Source organism: Pygocentrus nattereri, chromosome 11, assembly GCF_015220715.1.
Source record: "Pygocentrus nattereri isolate fPygNat1 chromosome 11, fPygNat1.pri, whole genome shotgun sequence".
Lineage (NCBI taxonomy): Eukaryota > Metazoa > Chordata > Actinopteri > Characiformes > Serrasalmidae > Pygocentrus > Pygocentrus nattereri.
Window position 1 is genome coordinate 28,015,293 of NC_051221.1, and position 16,569 is coordinate 28,031,861.

At 39.1% G+C, this 16,569-nt stretch overlaps 1 protein-coding gene across 3 annotated transcripts; it reads left to right on the plus strand.

Moving 5' to 3' along the window:
• Positions 1 to 274: 274 nt before the first annotated feature.
• On the plus strand, positions 275 to 15,577 carry pkmb (pyruvate kinase M1/2b). 3 transcript variants are annotated; one of them, XM_017713703.2, is made up of 11 exons: positions 275 to 324; positions 1,672 to 1,850; positions 2,044 to 2,135; positions 7,563 to 7,694; positions 8,794 to 8,980; positions 9,211 to 9,481; positions 9,629 to 9,779; positions 9,905 to 10,057; positions 11,919 to 12,085; positions 14,196 to 14,377; positions 14,833 to 14,939. In XM_017713703.2, the coding sequence occupies exons 2-11, from the start codon at positions 1,700 to 1,702 to the stop codon at positions 14,937 to 14,939; spliced, it is 1,593 nt and encodes a 530-aa protein (XP_017569192.1). In that variant the 5' UTR covers positions 275 to 324; positions 1,672 to 1,699. The 3 variants fall into 3 exon arrangements, with proteins under 3 accessions (XP_017569192.1, XP_017569193.1, XP_037398322.1); XM_017713704.2 differs by having other exon boundaries at positions 297 to 324; positions 1,638 to 1,850; XM_037542425.1 differs by lacking the exon at positions 275 to 324 and having other exon boundaries at positions 1,700 to 1,850; positions 14,833 to 15,577.
• Positions 15,578 to 16,569: the final 992 nt, after the last annotated feature.

Below are 16,569 nucleotides of genomic sequence, written 5' to 3' on the forward strand. Positions count from 1 at the left end.
TCGCTGACGAGGCCTCATAACACTTCTCACCTTGAACGTGCCATTCCACTTCATGAATATGATATAGTTTTAATGTATGCTATTGCTATGCTGTTATTACGGTATAGACTTGTTAACGAATCGTAATATGTATTTATAATAGGCATTCGTTTTTGAAAAAGTAAAGAAATTGTAGTAGGCACTCATTTTCTGTAGTAGCACCCTAAACACTCGCGGATGGATACAACATGGTCCCTCTAAGAAGTAGTGCCGGTCAGTAAAGGGATTAATTTCGGCCGGCGCCTGTTGGAAGGACACACGTCCTGCCAGCGCTCATCTGTGACGGTAGGTGAGAAACAACGACTCTGTAGGCTAACTTTACATAAAACATGCCGTCACATTTATTATAGTTTTAATGTAAGAATACTTCAAAAATTCTTGCAGTCCTGCAATTTGATACAGTGGTGCTTTAATTTAATCCTATTATGGAGTTATATTCGCTGCTGTGTATTTCAGTAGACTGTGGAAATTTAACAGGACTGAACATATTAATATAATAACAGCAGTCTAACACTGCTGGGTATTAATGGTGCGCCTTGGCTGTATGAATGGTGCGTTCTTGTGATTTACGCGTGACATTTCTGTTTATGCTGCAGAAACCAGAATCAGAGACTAGTCACAACTTTTCTGATGCATTGAGGTGAAAACCCGTATCAGGAGGCGTTACTGTGTTTAAATGTTTTTTTTCCTTCAAAACAATAAAGAACAGTACGCGCCACTCTTGCCTGTGCTGGGATTTGTGTGTATGTGTGTGTGAGAGAGTGAGTATATGTGCAGTCATGCATTTAAACACACTCCCTGTCTTTGTTTCACCCAGCTTACATAGCACTGCCACCGGCCTCTAGCGACTTCAGTCGCAGGTTATTCAGCTTGCTTCACCAGTGTTCAGAACTGCAGCCTAAAAACGGTATAATCAAACTGTGTGAAGATATTTCTAGCCCCCCAGATGTCAAGGGGTTTCCCTCAGCACTGCCTGTTAGCTTCCCCGCATGCTGCTGTTATAGGGTATTACATAACTGCTCATAATTCTGTCTTAAAGAATTTTTGCCTTTAACATAGATTTTTTTTTGTATTTTGTTTATTATATAATCTGCTAAATCTACAGTCTAAAGTCTAGATGGTAGCAGTCTGAATATAATTTGAGTTCAAGCCAATTTTAGAAGCACTTCGTTATTCTAAAGTCGCTAATTTTTATGGAATAGACACTGCTTTGGGATGGAAAAGTGTAGGTTGGGTGGTGGTGACTCTCATGAAGATTTTTCACACCCGGACAAGGATTAAGCCTAGTCTTGGACTGCACTTTACTTTCAATGGAAAATCTCCATTCAGAATGCTGTCCAGTCCAGGAGTAGGCTTAAGTACTCCTTACACCTTTGATTCAAGCCAAACTTTGTTTGAGCTGTTGTCCATCTGTCACTGTATAGTCAGTTCACTTCTTGTCCTTTAGCAAGAAGCTCAGATGAGAACAGATAATTACTAGTGACTTATTGTCATATGCTATTTACTTATTGACATATTGTAGTGAAATGTACACAAAGAGGTTCTACATCATACTTTTCTCCTTTTTTTACCTTTCTTATTTCTGTGTACATGTTTAGGTCTACTGATCACAGTACTACTCTCTCTCATCAGGACTTTTCCAGCAGACACAGCTCCAGTCATGTCAAAGTCTAAGGATATGGGTTCTTCCATCATCCACACCCAGCAGCTTCATGCTGCTATGGCTGACACCTTCCTGGAGCACTTGTGCCTGCTGGACATCGACTCAGAGCCCGCAGTGTCCCGCAACACTGGCATCATCTGCACAATCGGTCAGTGGCCATCTGCAACACCCTCACCATCAATTGCTGCCATTACCATTTTCTTGTGAATGAATTAGGTTTTCTCCATTATGCATACTTTCTAAGCTTACTGTCTTCTGCTTAATGTTATGGACAACATATCATGCTCATGCCAGACAAAATGAATGTAAGTTTGAAGTACTTGATTTGTGTCTTCATTTAGGGCCAGCCTCTCGCTCTGTGGAGAAGCTGAGGGAGATGATCAAGTCCGGCATGAACATTGCACGTCTGAACTTTTCTCACGGAACTCACGAGGTTGGTTCTCTCAGGGAATGAATACAGGCTCTCTGCGTCTTATTACTAAAACAGTTACTTCTAAATCAAAATTAAGTCATTCCAACACATGTGGCCCTTTTTGTAGAAATTAGAGATTCTAAGCTTATCTGGTTCTAAGAGAAGCTCAGAATGATTACAAGCAAAGTCACTTATTCTGTAACTTCAGGTAGTTCTCCAAAGTCTCTCCTCATGTTTCTTATTTACTTCAGTTCAAATTTATTTATATACTGCTTATTTACAATAAACATTCTCACAAAGTAGCTATATAGAAATACAGATCCAAGCCCTCTGTAGTGGAGCCTCCTTCATAGTGACATTTCTCTTCCACCTCTGAAAATGTCAGCAGCTGTAAGCTGATCTGCTTTCTCACCCTCTGATCTCTGATCTCTGTACAGTGACTTTACTCTCCAGAATAGTACGGAGAACATGGGCATCATTCTCAACGTTAGTGTAGACTTCTGACCTCTTGCTTTTAAAAGCTGAGACTTTTGCTGCTTTTGCATGTCATCACTGCTTGAACTTCATGTGATACATTTGGCATTTCAGTTCAAGGACTCCTAAAGGTTCAGAGCACTCATTATCTCTTAATACTGAAGTCGTAGCCAGTTGCTCCCAGTTCATTTGGTCATATCTTGTTCATACAGAAAGTCAAAACTGACTTAATTTATGTACGTAACGTGTCTGCTTTGCTGCTCCAAGTCTAAGCAGCAACCACACTGAATTTTATTTATACAGTGACCCATTTACTGACATATTGATTCCATGTCTGCAATGCATCTGATAAAGATGAAGAACTTGGTATCATATCCTGCTGGCTAAGTGTGACCTCAGTCTCAGAAGTTCTTAAAATGGTAGAAAATGATGTTGCTTGTTCTGACTAATGTGTAGTATGTACTATGACACACTGTAAGCTTTGAGTTTGACCCACTGTGAATTTTCATGGCCGTTCTCATTTTCTTTACAGCCAAATTGGCTGATGGGTGAATTTTTTTTTGCCTGATTTATTAGCCTTTTTTAACCTGAAGCTCATTCTCTGTGAGGTTAGTGAACACATGAAACTATTTCCAGTTGTTATTATTAACCAAATTTGTAACATTATTTGTTACTAAATGGGCCAAATTTCCATTTTAAATGTTTACATTTTATATATAACAAAGGCACTACATCAAAGTAAGAGGCAACTGGCTGTTTAGCACAATGAATCATGCATAATGATGCTATGGCATTTTGGTAAGGGTGCAGTAGCAGCATTCAGATACAACACAAGTGCACATGTCTGCCTCATGTTATTTATGTGATACATAACAACAACACAGATATGCCAAAATAAAAATATCTATCTATCTATCTATCTATCTATCTATCTATCTATCTATCTATCTATCTATCTATCTATCTATCTATCTATCTATCTATCTATCTAGTGAAAGTTGATGGAAAATGATGGGGCCAGTTTAAGTGCTGCAGACAGACTTTCAGCCAGACATAGCGAATATAAAATGAGCTTAATCTATTTCTTGATTTTCTTGAACTCGACTGAATTAATATGAAGCTAATCAAATAGTGCTTGATATGGGCTTTGCACCTCATTTGGAAAAGTGAGAAAGTGGAGAAAGTGATGATAAATCTTTCTAATGTGGGGGTCAGCTGGCCTGATGATTACAGCACAGGAAAAATTACCTCTAGAGACACACTATACTGATATATGTATACACACACACACACACACACACACACACACACACACACACACACACACACAAACAGACACACACACACACATATATATATATTGCCAAAAGTATTGTCAAAAGCTTGTCTGACTTCACATGCATATGAACTTGAATGACATCCCATTCTTAATCCATAGGGTTTAGTATGATGTAGATGCACCCTTTGCAGCTATAACAGCTTCAACTCTTCTGAGAAGGCTTTCCATAAGGTTTAGGAGTGTGTTTATGGGAATTTTTGACTGTTCTTCCAGAAATACATTTGTGATATCAGACACTGATGTTGGACAAGAAGGCCTGGCTCACAGTCTCCACTGTAATTCATCCCAAAGGTGTTCTGTCGGGTTGAGGTCAGGCCACTCAAGTTCTTCCACACCAAACTCACACTTCACTGGAGCTAAGGGGCCGAGCCCAACTCCTGAAAAACAACCCCACACCATAATCCTCCCGTCACCAAACTTTATACTTGGCACAATGCAGTCAGCCAAGTACTGTTCTCCTGGCAACAGCCAAACCCAGGCTTATCCATCGGATTGCCAGATGGAGAAGCATTATACGTCACTCCAGAGAACACGTCTCCACTGCTCTAGAGTCCAGTGGCAGTGCTTTACACCACTGCATTCGGCGCTTTGCATTGCGCTTGGTTATGTAAGGCTTGGATGCAGCTGCTTGGCCATGGAAACCCATTCCATGAAGCTCTCTACACTGTTCTTGAGCTAATCTGAAGGCCAAATGAAGTTTGGAGGTCTGTAGTGATTGACTCTGCAGAAAGTTGGCGACCTCTGTGCACTATGTGCCTCAGCATCCGCTGACCCCACTCTGTCATTTTACGTGGTCTACCACTTCGTGGCTGAGTTGCTGTCATTCCCAAACACTTCCACGTTGTTATAATACCACTGACAGTTGATTGTGGAATATTTAGAAGCAAGGAAATTTCATGATTGGACTTGCTGCAGAGGTGGCATCCTATCATGGTACCATGCTGGGATTCACTGAGCTCCTGAGAGCAACCCAAGCTTTCACAAATGTTTGTAGAAACATGTATGAGTACATCCCACAAAATCTTACTTTACGCCAATGATATTTTGCTTTACATATCCAATATTACTGATTCTGTTCATGAGTGTCTAAAACTTTTTGAAAGATTTGGCAAACTTTCTGGATATAAAATTAACTGGAATAAATCAGTACTACTAGCCCTAAATGATTAAGTGTAAAATCAGTCATAGATACTATTCCCACCCAAATTCCAATAACCAAGAACTTCACCTACTTGGGTATTTAAATTTTTCCAACATTATCACAAATAACTGAATGTAACCATTTTTCTATTATAGATAACATTAAGAATGATCTCAACAGATGGTCCCCACTGTGTCTAACTCTGCATGGTAGAATAGCAACGGTTAAAATTAATGTTCTGCCTAGATTTCATTTCCTTTTCTCAATGCTTCCAGCAGCACCACTTAATGGGTATTTTAAGGAACTTAATTCTGTGGTGAGTAAATTTATATGGAACAACAAGAGACCCAGAATTTGACTCAAAAACATACCACCTAAAAATATAACACCTAAAATGTTATGGAGGATTATCTCTTCCAGATTTTAAATTATACTATCTGGCATTTCAAATTAGACCTCTGAAGACCTAGAGTAATGTTGATTTCTCTGTACATTGGCGCAGTCTAGAAGCTAATATTGTTCACCCCATTATACTTCAAGACTTGCCCTTTACTGGCATCCCTAAAAAACTTTTGAAAACATTTGGCTGTTTTTGGAAAACAGTTGCCCACTCTTTTAGAATTTGGAAGAAGGAGGAAGCAATTATGGGAGGCCCCTTTCCATATACTAGTAAAACACAGCTCTGGCATAATAGTGACCTCAATACAGGCAACAAACCATTTATATATAAAGTTTGGTCTAAACAAGGCATACATACCCTAAAAGATATTTTAATGGTGAGGGTTTGAAGTCATTTCAAGATTTAATATCTAAGACTAAGATCTGCCCTAAAATCTTATGGTGTCCCCTGGTCCAACCAAATCATCTCTCACCCTCAACAGAAATGGATAGATTCTACTGCTATATCAAGAGGCATGGTATCTGTGCTGTATATGTCACTGCTTAAACAATCATATTCTAATCCTTCAGTGTCTTTGTTTTGGGAGAAAGAACTTAATGTTATATTTAATTGGGTTACCATGTGGGAAAATTGCTTTATTACTTCAGAAAACCCAGCACATCATGTAATTCATTTTAACTTCATACAAAAAGCATGTGTCACTCCTAATCTACTGGATAAATTTAAAGTTAAACAAGATCCTTATTGTCATTTGTGTAACTCAGCAATAGTCAGTACATATATGCATATGTTTTGGGCATGACCTTTGGGCATGAATGTCTTTTGGTCATATGTTCAAAATACTCTCTCTAATATTTTGGGAAAATCTATACACAAAGATCCCTGGACCTACCTCCTACTTGATGACTCTGCAGAATTGTTTTCTGTTCATCAAAAAAGTGCATGTGCATCTTCTTTGCTTACTTATTTTTGAGACATCACTCTTTTGGAATGTACAACAGCCAGGATAAATAAGGCCAAAATAAGAACAATTGTGTCCTGGTCTAATACTGAGAAAGAGTTGTTAAAAGCAATGAGAGCGTAGCAACCTTTGCTAACTGATATGAGGGTGGGACCTTCAGTATACTGAATTTATTTATTTATCCATTTGGGTGTTCATTTGTTTATATGTCTTTTGCATTGGTGTGTATGTCTTTTCCTCTTGTGTGGTTGTGCCACTGACCATCACTGCTGTCATTGCCAGTGTTGCTACTTTGATGTCTAGCGATGATTGTTGACTCTGTACTATGTTTGTTGTGGGAAGCTGTATGGGCATGTCCTGGGCTTTTTGAACATAGTTCTTGTGGGTTTTTTTTTTGTATGTTGTGTTTTTGCGTCGACTTGATCACAATTATTACACAAATATTGATCACAAACAAATGTTTTTAGAAGCAGTCTGCATACCTAGGGGCTTGGTTTTATGCACCTGTGGCCATGGAAGTGATTGGAACACCTGAATTCAATGATTTGGATGGGTGACTACTTTTGGCAATATAGTGTATATATATATATAAAGACCAATGTCTCAACTTCAGCTCAGATATAGGGCTGAAATACTAGTCAGGTCATCCCAAGTCACATTACACACCACTGTACTCATAGTGCCATTCAAATATGCCACTGATGTGTATTTATAGACTGACCAGTAAAAGAAGATGAGAGGACTGGGCAAACATGCTTAGTGCAAACTTGCATGTCGGTCACGTGAGGATAAATTGCTTCTCAAAAAACTTGTGGCATCTATCTTGACATGCCAAGATGAAGACACTACATTGGGATTGCTTTAGATTACATAACAACTATAGCAAGGACTGTTTAACCTTTAATATCAACAACACTGGATGTCCAGTATAAACAAAAAAATGCCTTACTTTGGATGTGGCCATCATAGGTCACTGTAATCTTTATTAAGTTATTATAGCACATTGAATACTGTACATGAAGTGTGGTTAGTCAGTGCTAGTCAGAGGCTCAGTGAATCTGAGTGTCTTTTGTTAATTCTGTGCATTTTAGTGTTGCACTTCAGTGAGACAGATCTTCTTTTCTGTTCTTTAGTACCATGCTGAAACCATCAAGAATGTGCGTGAAGCCACTGAGAGCTTTGGGTCTGGGAGCCTTGAGTACAGACCTGTGGCCATTGCCCTAGACACCAAAGGTCCTGAGATCAGAACTGGGCTCATCAAGGGCGTGAGTGTTTCTTTTAGCCCTCAGCACCCACCACCATATCCTATCAGCTGTTTGGCTTATAATTATCACTGACACATTGTTGCTTTAATCCCACTTCCTACACTATTCAAGAGTTTTATTGTCATATGCACAGCAGAACAGGCAGTTATACTCTACAATGAAATTCTTACTTTGCTGTATCCTCCATTCACCAAATATAATCTCAAGAGAATAAAGAGAATAATAAAAAGGAAAATATAAGAATAACTCTAAAAACAATAGTAAAAAGTAAAAGTAAAATTGTACAGTATGAAAGTTGAAATAAAATTAAAGTTAAAAGTTTGAAATCAGTGTTTTTAACAATATAAAAGCAATCTGTTTTATAGATAAATGTGTCCAATTTTGTAGCTTTCAGATAATTAATAGGAAGCTATAAAGCAAAAATGAAGAAATGTTGGATGTGTCAGGAATGATGAACAGAGCTGTAAATGATCCTAAAAAGAACCGAGAAAAGTGTGTAGCTCTGAGTTTATATATATATATATATATATATATATATATATAACTATATATGTATATATGTATAAAATATAAGTATATAAAGATACTTCACACACCTGTGTGTGAAGTATCTTTACACCAATTTGAAGGTTCTTCTTGGACCATTTTATGTGTTTTTAATCTTTAAAAGGTCGTTCACATTCACATATATTATTTACAAACCCAAACCCATTACAAATCTGCACAGAACAATTACTTAATTTTTTTTAGAGTGGTTCTTCTATGGAAACATGAAAAGAACCCTTTATTCTTAAGAGTTGTATATAATAATTAAAGATCTGCAAAATATTGAATGAAATGTCTGAAATAATTTTTTTGCATCTAGTTCATAACATTTAAATTTACATTGTGCAAGTTATTATTGAATATAAAATATGAAGTAAAATGTAAAAGGTAATAAAACATTACATAAATTAATAAAGTGATTCCAAATCGTGAATGGTAGTGAATCTTCCAATCTAGAGATACCTGTAATGGAGAAGTAGATGCAGTAGCCATATAATATTGACAGTTTTGATAATGTTTTCAAACATCTATGCATATTATGTTCTTTCTCTAGAGTGGCACTGAGGAGGTGAAGCTCAACAAGGGTCAGAAAATCAAGCTGACACTGGATGACAACTTCAAGGACAACTGTGATGAGAAAACCCTGTGGTTGGATTACAAGAACATCACCAAGGTGGTTCAGAAGGGCAGCAATGTCTATATTGATGATGGCCTCATTTCGCTCAAAGTCCTGGAAATTGGTAAGCTTCAGTTGCTGGTTCAGTTCTGAGCAAACAAACAAAAGAGAGAGATGCTAACTGTTGTAAATATATAACTTTGTCCTTAAGAAAGACCTTGAAAATAGTTCATAGTAATGAGATTTGGAGATTACATTAGATCGGGTGGACTTTGTTCCAGGAGCTTTCCAGGATTTTCTCTTCCTCTGTGTTTATTTGTGCAAAATCGAATGCATTCCATGGCTTTGCTCCAGGTGACAACTTCCTGAACTGTGAGATTGAGAATGGTGGCATGTTGGGCAGCAAGAAGGGTGTGAACCTGCCTGGTGCAAACATCGACCTGCCTGCTGTCTCAGAGAAAGACATGCAGGACCTGCAGTTCGGTGTGGAGCAGGGAGTGGACATGGTGTTTGCCTCCTTCATCCGCAAGGCTGCTGACGTGCAGGCTGTCAAGAAAGTGCTGGGAGAGAAGGGCAAGGACATCAAGGTCATCAGCAAACTGGAGAACCATGAGGGTGTGCGCAGGTGAGAGTTCCTTGGCATTGTTCCTAGAAGAGAGTTTGTTTAATACATCATGTCTGACAAAATAGATAACTCAGCAGTGTGAAGAGGCTAGGTTTCCTTTTGATTCTGTTCTTTTAAGTAGGATCTATTTTTATCCTTGTTGCCCAGATTTGATGAGATTCTGGAGGCTAGCGATGGTATTATGGTTGCCCGTGGAGACATGGGTATTGAGATCCCCACAGAGAAGGTGTTCCTGGCTCAGAAGATGATGATTGGCCGCTCCAACAGGGTTGGCAAACCCATCACTTGTGCCACGCAGGTGAAGAAATACAAATTACACACTATTTAGTAGAAGTAGAAATAGAATATTTGGTTATTGGGCATTTTTGAATTGAAATGTTTGTATATTATGTGTTCTGATTGTCAATTCTCTTTACATGGCAGATGTTGGAGAGCATGATTAAGAAACCACGTCCCACCCGTGCTGAGAGCAGTGATGTGGCCAATGCTGTACTGGATGGTGCTGACTGCATCATGCTGAGTGGAGAGACAGCCAAAGGAGAGTACCCTGTGGAGTCTGTGAGGACACAGCACCAGGTTAGAATGACTGTGCTCTTTTTTGAGAGTCTGACTGCATCTTGATCAATTTACTAATGCTTCTGGCTCCTGGTATATAAGGACCTATCTAAAGCTTAGCTTTAGTTTAGTCTGTAGTTATGAGGAAACATGCCTTTTCAGCTCTCGTCCTGGGGCAGATTTACTAATTGAAGTAGAGCAGTGGTCTGCTGACACTTTGCATTGGTGGTTTGGCCAATTTATTGGCTTGTGTACTTCCGTGCAAGTGAACAGCATCATAATTAACGTGATGCTCATATGCTTTTTGTAAGAAAGCCTGTTTCTGAGAGATGGGAGAAAAAGTAGGTGTTGAAATAATTACTTATTTTTTCATGATTTTAAATATGTAAGACAAAATAAGGAAATTAAGTCAACAAAGAAATGGGTCATTACTTGCTGAGAAAGTATTGTTGCACATCCCTGAGAAAATAAGACATAATATGTAAGAAATTAGAGAAAATGTAATTTTCTGCTTAATTTCAGTGAGTGCATTCTGGTTGTTTGGGCATGCTTTTGAAGTAACTTCTTAGCTAAGGGCATTACCTCAAAGAATGACTGTGTAAAGTGCTAGCACACACAAACGCCACAGCAGGCATCAATAACAAAGTGAGTAACTTTAGAAAAGCAGAACCAAAGAGTTTCAATATGTGCTTTTAACCATTGTGTGGAAAAGAAAACGGTCGAGTCATTATGTAGGCAAAACCCACTCTTGATATTGTTGCAAAATATGCCTACAGTCTTCCAATGTGATATGGAATTAGTAAATCTGACCTCAAGAGTCCCCAAAATTGTCACTAAGGTAGCCTGTACAAAAATTAACATAGTCTAAGAAATGTAAAGAATGACATGAACAAGTGCTGTTGCCACTTTACAGTGTTTACTAACTGCTCATGATCTTCATAATCCTTTGTTCTATGTGTGTCTACCTTCCTCTTCTTCTTTCTGTCCATGTCTTGTACCCTTTTTTGTGTGTTTTGATCTCCTCTGTCGAACATGCACTCAGATTGTCCGTTAGGCAGTGGTGGTACTGATCTCGCATGCTTTTGAGGAGCTGCAACAAAACAGGCCCCACCGCTCCGAGTACTTCACTCACAGCCTGGCACGTTGTCAAAGGTTTTTCATCATTTGATACAACTTCAACAAGTTTCAAGCATGAAGAGAAAAATGATGGTTGCATATTGCATGCTCTTACTAACAGTGGCCTCAAAAAATATTTGGACACTTTATGGACAGTTTCATGAAGTTTCTTTAGGTTACTTTGCTTAACATGTAAACTGCTTAACAAAATTATATTCATTTGAGAGAAAAACACTTTTAGCCTGACATCAACCTGAAGAATTCCAAGCAGACTGCACTAAGGGTAAAGCCTGGGGCTGTTTTTCTTACAATGGTGTTGATTAGCTTGTGTTCAATTATGTGATTGTCAACTCAAAGGCATTTTGGATGCTAACCTGCAGAAGTCTGCAAAGGAAATGCTCCACAGATGATTGATCTGAAACACACCAGAAGCCTTTTGATAAAATACTTAAAATTGTTGCAAAAAAAAACATTTAAAATAAATACCACTCGATTTGATACTTGGTTTCCTAACACAATGAACTTGGGCAGTTAAAAGTATGGCTTAAATGTTCAAATAGTTTTAGAGGGCCACTGTATGTAAAAAGTCTCATATTAGTGAATATCCATCAGTCCATCAAAAAGTATAGCCATATTGCACACAGAAAACTACATTTCTTAATTGAGAAGTCGTCCAGATGAAGGCATAAGTTGAGTAACTGTATTTGCCAGTTATTCATATGTACAGTATTCTAATCTGCTCTCATTTGTGTGTGCGTGTGTTCAGATTGCTCGTGAGGCTGAGGCAGCCATGTTCCACAGGCAGGTATTTGAGGAGCTGCGCCGCATCACCCATTTGACCCGTGACCCCTGTGAGTCTGTGGCCATTGGAGCTGTGGAAGCCTCCTTCAAGTGCTGTGCCAGTGCCATCATTGTTCTCACCAAATCTGGCAGGTATGATCAGAAGCACAGTGTACTCATGTGCACACACTAACACATATTTACAGTGTAAGTATAGTTATACACCCTTCAGTTTTAAATACAAACATGTTATGCACAATATATACACAAGCCTATATTAGTATGTGCACATATGTACTTTAGCCAGCATAACTGTATTATATTCTATTAATATAAAGACACACATCTTCTGTGTTGTTTCATGCCAGGGTGAGATGTGAAACTTGACCTTTGCTGGCATGAACCCTGACATTTTGCAGTCTAATTTAAACTCTTCATTCAGCTGTTGCAGTGCAGCCGGTACAGTCAGTTACAAACAGTATCTCAACTTCATAAAGGACATTCAGATGCACGTTTGTCTTTATTACACTACTGAACCACTTACTAATAAAGCAGTAGAAGAGAAAAGCTTCCTGTGAACATTATCAGAGGTCTCTTAATGCCTCAAACTAGAAACATGAAACTTAAAGGATTCTATATGAAAATAGTACCCTTGTGCTTTTGACACTGATCACACTTACCAATCAGCGTACAGCGATATATACACTATGTTGCCAAAAGAATTCGCCCTTCTGCCTTCACACGCATATGAAATTGAGTGACATCCCATTCTTAATCCATAGGGTTTAATATGATGTCGGCCCACCCTTTGCATCTATAACAGCTTCAACTCTTTTGCGAAGGCTTTCCACAAGGGTTAGGAGTGTGTTTATGGGAATTTTTGACCATTCTTCCAGAAGCGCATTTGTGAGGTGAGGACTCTGTGCAGGCCAGTCAAGTTCCTCCACACCAAATTCACTCATCCATGTCTTTATGGATCTTGCTTTGTGCACTGGTGCGCAATCATGTTGGAACAGGAAGGGGCCATCCCCAAATTGTTCCCACAAAGTTGGGAGCATGAAATTGTCCAAAATCTCTTGGTCTGCTGAAGCGTTAAGAGTTCCTTTCACTGGAACTAAGGGGCTGGGAATTTCAGGAGCCCAACTCCTGAAAAACAACCCCATACCATAATCACCCCTCCACCAAACTTTACACTAGGCACAATGCAGTCAGACAAGTACCTTTCTCCTGGAAACCGGCAAACCCAGACCATCCATCGGATTGCCAGATAGAAAAGCATGATTTGTCACTCCAAAGAAGACGGCTCCACTGCTCTAGAGTTCAGTGGTGGCGCTTTACACCACTGTATTTGACAGTTTACATTATGCTTGGTGATGTAAGGCTTGGATGCAGCTGCTCGGCCATGGAAACCCATTCTATGAAGCTCTCTGTGCTGTTATTGAGTTAATTTGAAGGCCACATGAAGTTTGGAGGTCTGTACTGATTGACTCTGCAGAAAGTTGGTGACCTCTGTGCACTATGCACCTCAGCATCCGCTGACCCTGCTCTGTCATTTTACATGGCCGACCACTTCGTGCCTGAGTTGCTGTCATTCCCAATCGCTTCAACTTTGCTATAATACCACTGACAGTTGACTGTGGAATATTTAGTAGTGAGGAAATGTCACGACTGGGCTTGTTGCACAGATGGTGTCATATTACGGTACCACGCTGGAATTCACTGAGCTCCTGAGAACGACCCATTCTTTCACTAATGTTTGTAGAATATGTATATATATATATATATATATATATATATATATATATATATATATATATATATATATATATATATATATATATATATATATATATCCACACACACACACATTTGGAGAGACAACAACAATGGCCTAGCACTACCTTAGCAATTGCTTTAACAATATTTTAAAATGATATTTTAAATTTTAAAAGTTAGTGTACTCCAAAAGAGCCAAATATTTAGGTAATGCTGAGTTTGAATATCTTAATTTTTATTCATTTTGCTTTCATTTGCAACCTCAAATGTTGCATTTTTCTGTAGTGCTAATTCAGGTGAGTATAGTTCCAATTTCTATATTTTATAAATGTTTTTGTACATAAAACATCAAATATTGGCCTCTACAGTTCCAAAATCAGTGCATCCCTAATGAAAATAAAGTTATTTTTATCTTTTTATTATTTAGTTTAGCTATAGCTGTTTTTCCCATTATGGCTAAAGGCTTGTCTTCTGTCCTTCTGTTTAGGTCAGCTCATCTGCTGTCTAAATACAGACCTCGCGCTCCCATCTTGGCCGTGACCCGTAATGGACAAACAGCACGTCAGAGCCATCTGTACCGTGGCATCTTCCCCATCTTCTACACCAAGCCAGCTCATGATGTATGGGCTGAAGATGTGGATTTGCGTGTCAACTTCGCCATGGAGATGGGTAAGGACACAAATATCATGAAGGGTTGGTGAAGGGCTTTCATGCTGGAGCTGTAGGAACAGAATGTTTCATCATCAAGTGTGATCTGCACTCCTCAAGGAGACAATTGCAGACACTTCTTTAAATTGGGTGAAATGGTATAGGTGTAGCCAGGGAATAATTACCTGTTGGCTCTGGAACAGGCATGGAGGACTTTAGTCCAGCAGAGCTTGGTGATCTTCCTGCTCAAATATGTTTGTTAGCAGGTCTAGTTTGTGTGTGAGAGCTTGGAAATCAGCAAACTGCACTGAACTCCGGCCTGCCAGGACAGAAATTGGACGTCCCTTCTCTAGAGACTACTTGCACTACTTCCACTTGTGTTTCTGTATTTATCTAGAGGCTTTTGGTTAACACTACTTAAATGTTTCGGTGGTCTGGATGCTAACCATCTGTTTTTCTGTGATTCTGTTTTTCAGGCAAATCCAGGAAGTTCTTCAAAACTGGTGATGTGGTGATTGTTGTCACTGGCTGGCGCCCTGGCTCCGGCTACACCAACACCATGCGTGTTGTTCTGGTGCCTTGAGCTCCACTTCAAAAACTGTACCTCTCTCCTCAACCCCCATTCCCAGTTCTCCCTTTCCATGTAGATACCATTTCCCTCACCAGCCAGTGCATATATTTAAGTAACAAACAAACCATATACATTTAGCCTGGTTGTCTGGAGTACATCATAACGCCGCTCACACTGTGACTGTTACACTACTCTACACTCATCTTTAATTCCTTTCGACCTGGTGAGTCATCCCTTCATATCCAGAACCTCTGAGTGCACTACAGTAGAAATTGGGAGTGCAGTCTTCTACACTGGGTTTTGCATCTTACACTTTTTGGGAAGCTGTGTTGTGGCTGATAGGAAATTCCATTATCAAAGAGTTGTAATAAAGCTCAGGGTGCCAGCTATTGCTCTGTGGGAGACGGTTGGCTGTAAATCAACATAAAGTCCTTTATTGTGTGGGGTATGGTGAGGGATTTTGGGACTTCAGAAAGCACAGAATACTCCCCTGCCCCCCAATACACACACACACACACGCTACTCCCCTCTAGCACTCTCACACTGTTCCTATACTCATTGACTACTGGTGTACTGAGACTGATGCATATCTTGTGAAGAAAGTGCTCTTAAGCTGGATTACCATCCATTAAACTGATGATCACCTGAAATGCGAGTTTCTTTCTTGGCTGCAGTCAAACCTAATATTACTCACTAGGATCAGAATCATAAGATGGGAGCATGTGGCAACACAAGACTCAACTTCTTAGCATGAGTGCTCTTTGATAGGCTAATGTAGGACAAAGATTTGGTTCCACACTGCATGGTATCACCATCTAGTGGAGCATTAGGGAAGCACATCATTGACATTCATACCAATGCCCAATGTCACTGCTTAAATCTCTGCAGATCATTCGTTGTAACCAGTATGGTGCAGTTCCTCTTTCCCTGCCTATATCAGTATACTCAAGCTCAAATGAATCACAGGATTGCGATCATGCCTATATTTTTGTCATATGTTTGTCGACAGTAAGATGATATTATTGATTTTAACAACAAAATACTTTATTTCGGCTCTTTATTACTCTGTGCTTTCACCTGCAGTCAAATCATGTTTTTCAATCCAGAGTTTTAAATGCACAGCAAATCCTCAGCACAAGAATTACCAAACAATTTCATTTTAGTAAGTGTCAAATTATGTAAATGAACACTAGATGGCAGTATGTAATTAAACACCAGCCATAATGCAGCACTTCAGAATTAAGCAATAAACATATTTTGCCTTTTTTAGCCCAGTAAAATGCTGATATCCTAAACTACATACTGATAATAGGTTTTCAGTACGAGAAATTAAAATGCCAGTAAGAGGTCAAGTATATATCAAGTTCTTAACTCATGCATGCGTGTGTTCAAGCAGCAAGTTTCAGATGCAGAATGAGTCAGCACTCTGATTTCCCATTAATATTCACATCACTAGGAATGTACTAGGAACATTCAAACTTTTCAAACTTCCAGAGGAACCTCCAATAAATCAATGATAACAGAATTCTCCAGCGCTTCTTCGTGGGCATCAGGCTATGCGCTCAAATAAGAGGCAGAAGAGGAGGAGCTGTGTGCAGTGCAAATGCTCAGAGATTTGAAAATCTTGGTCATAAGAGGGGAA

Excerpts from the sequence above, each read along its gene's own strand:
- pkmb (XM_017713703.2), top strand. The coding sequence starts at position 1,700 with ATGTCAAAGTCTAAGGATATGGGTTCTTCCATCATCCACACCCAGCAG. Across the intron at positions 2,136-7,562 it reads TTTCTCACGGAACTCACGAG|TACCATGCTGAAACCATCAA; the intron begins GTTGGTTCTCTC and ends TCTGTTCTTTAG. Across the intron at positions 9,780-9,904 it reads CCATCACTTGTGCCACGCAG|ATGTTGGAGAGCATGATTAA; the intron begins GTGAAGAAATAC and ends TTTACATGGCAG.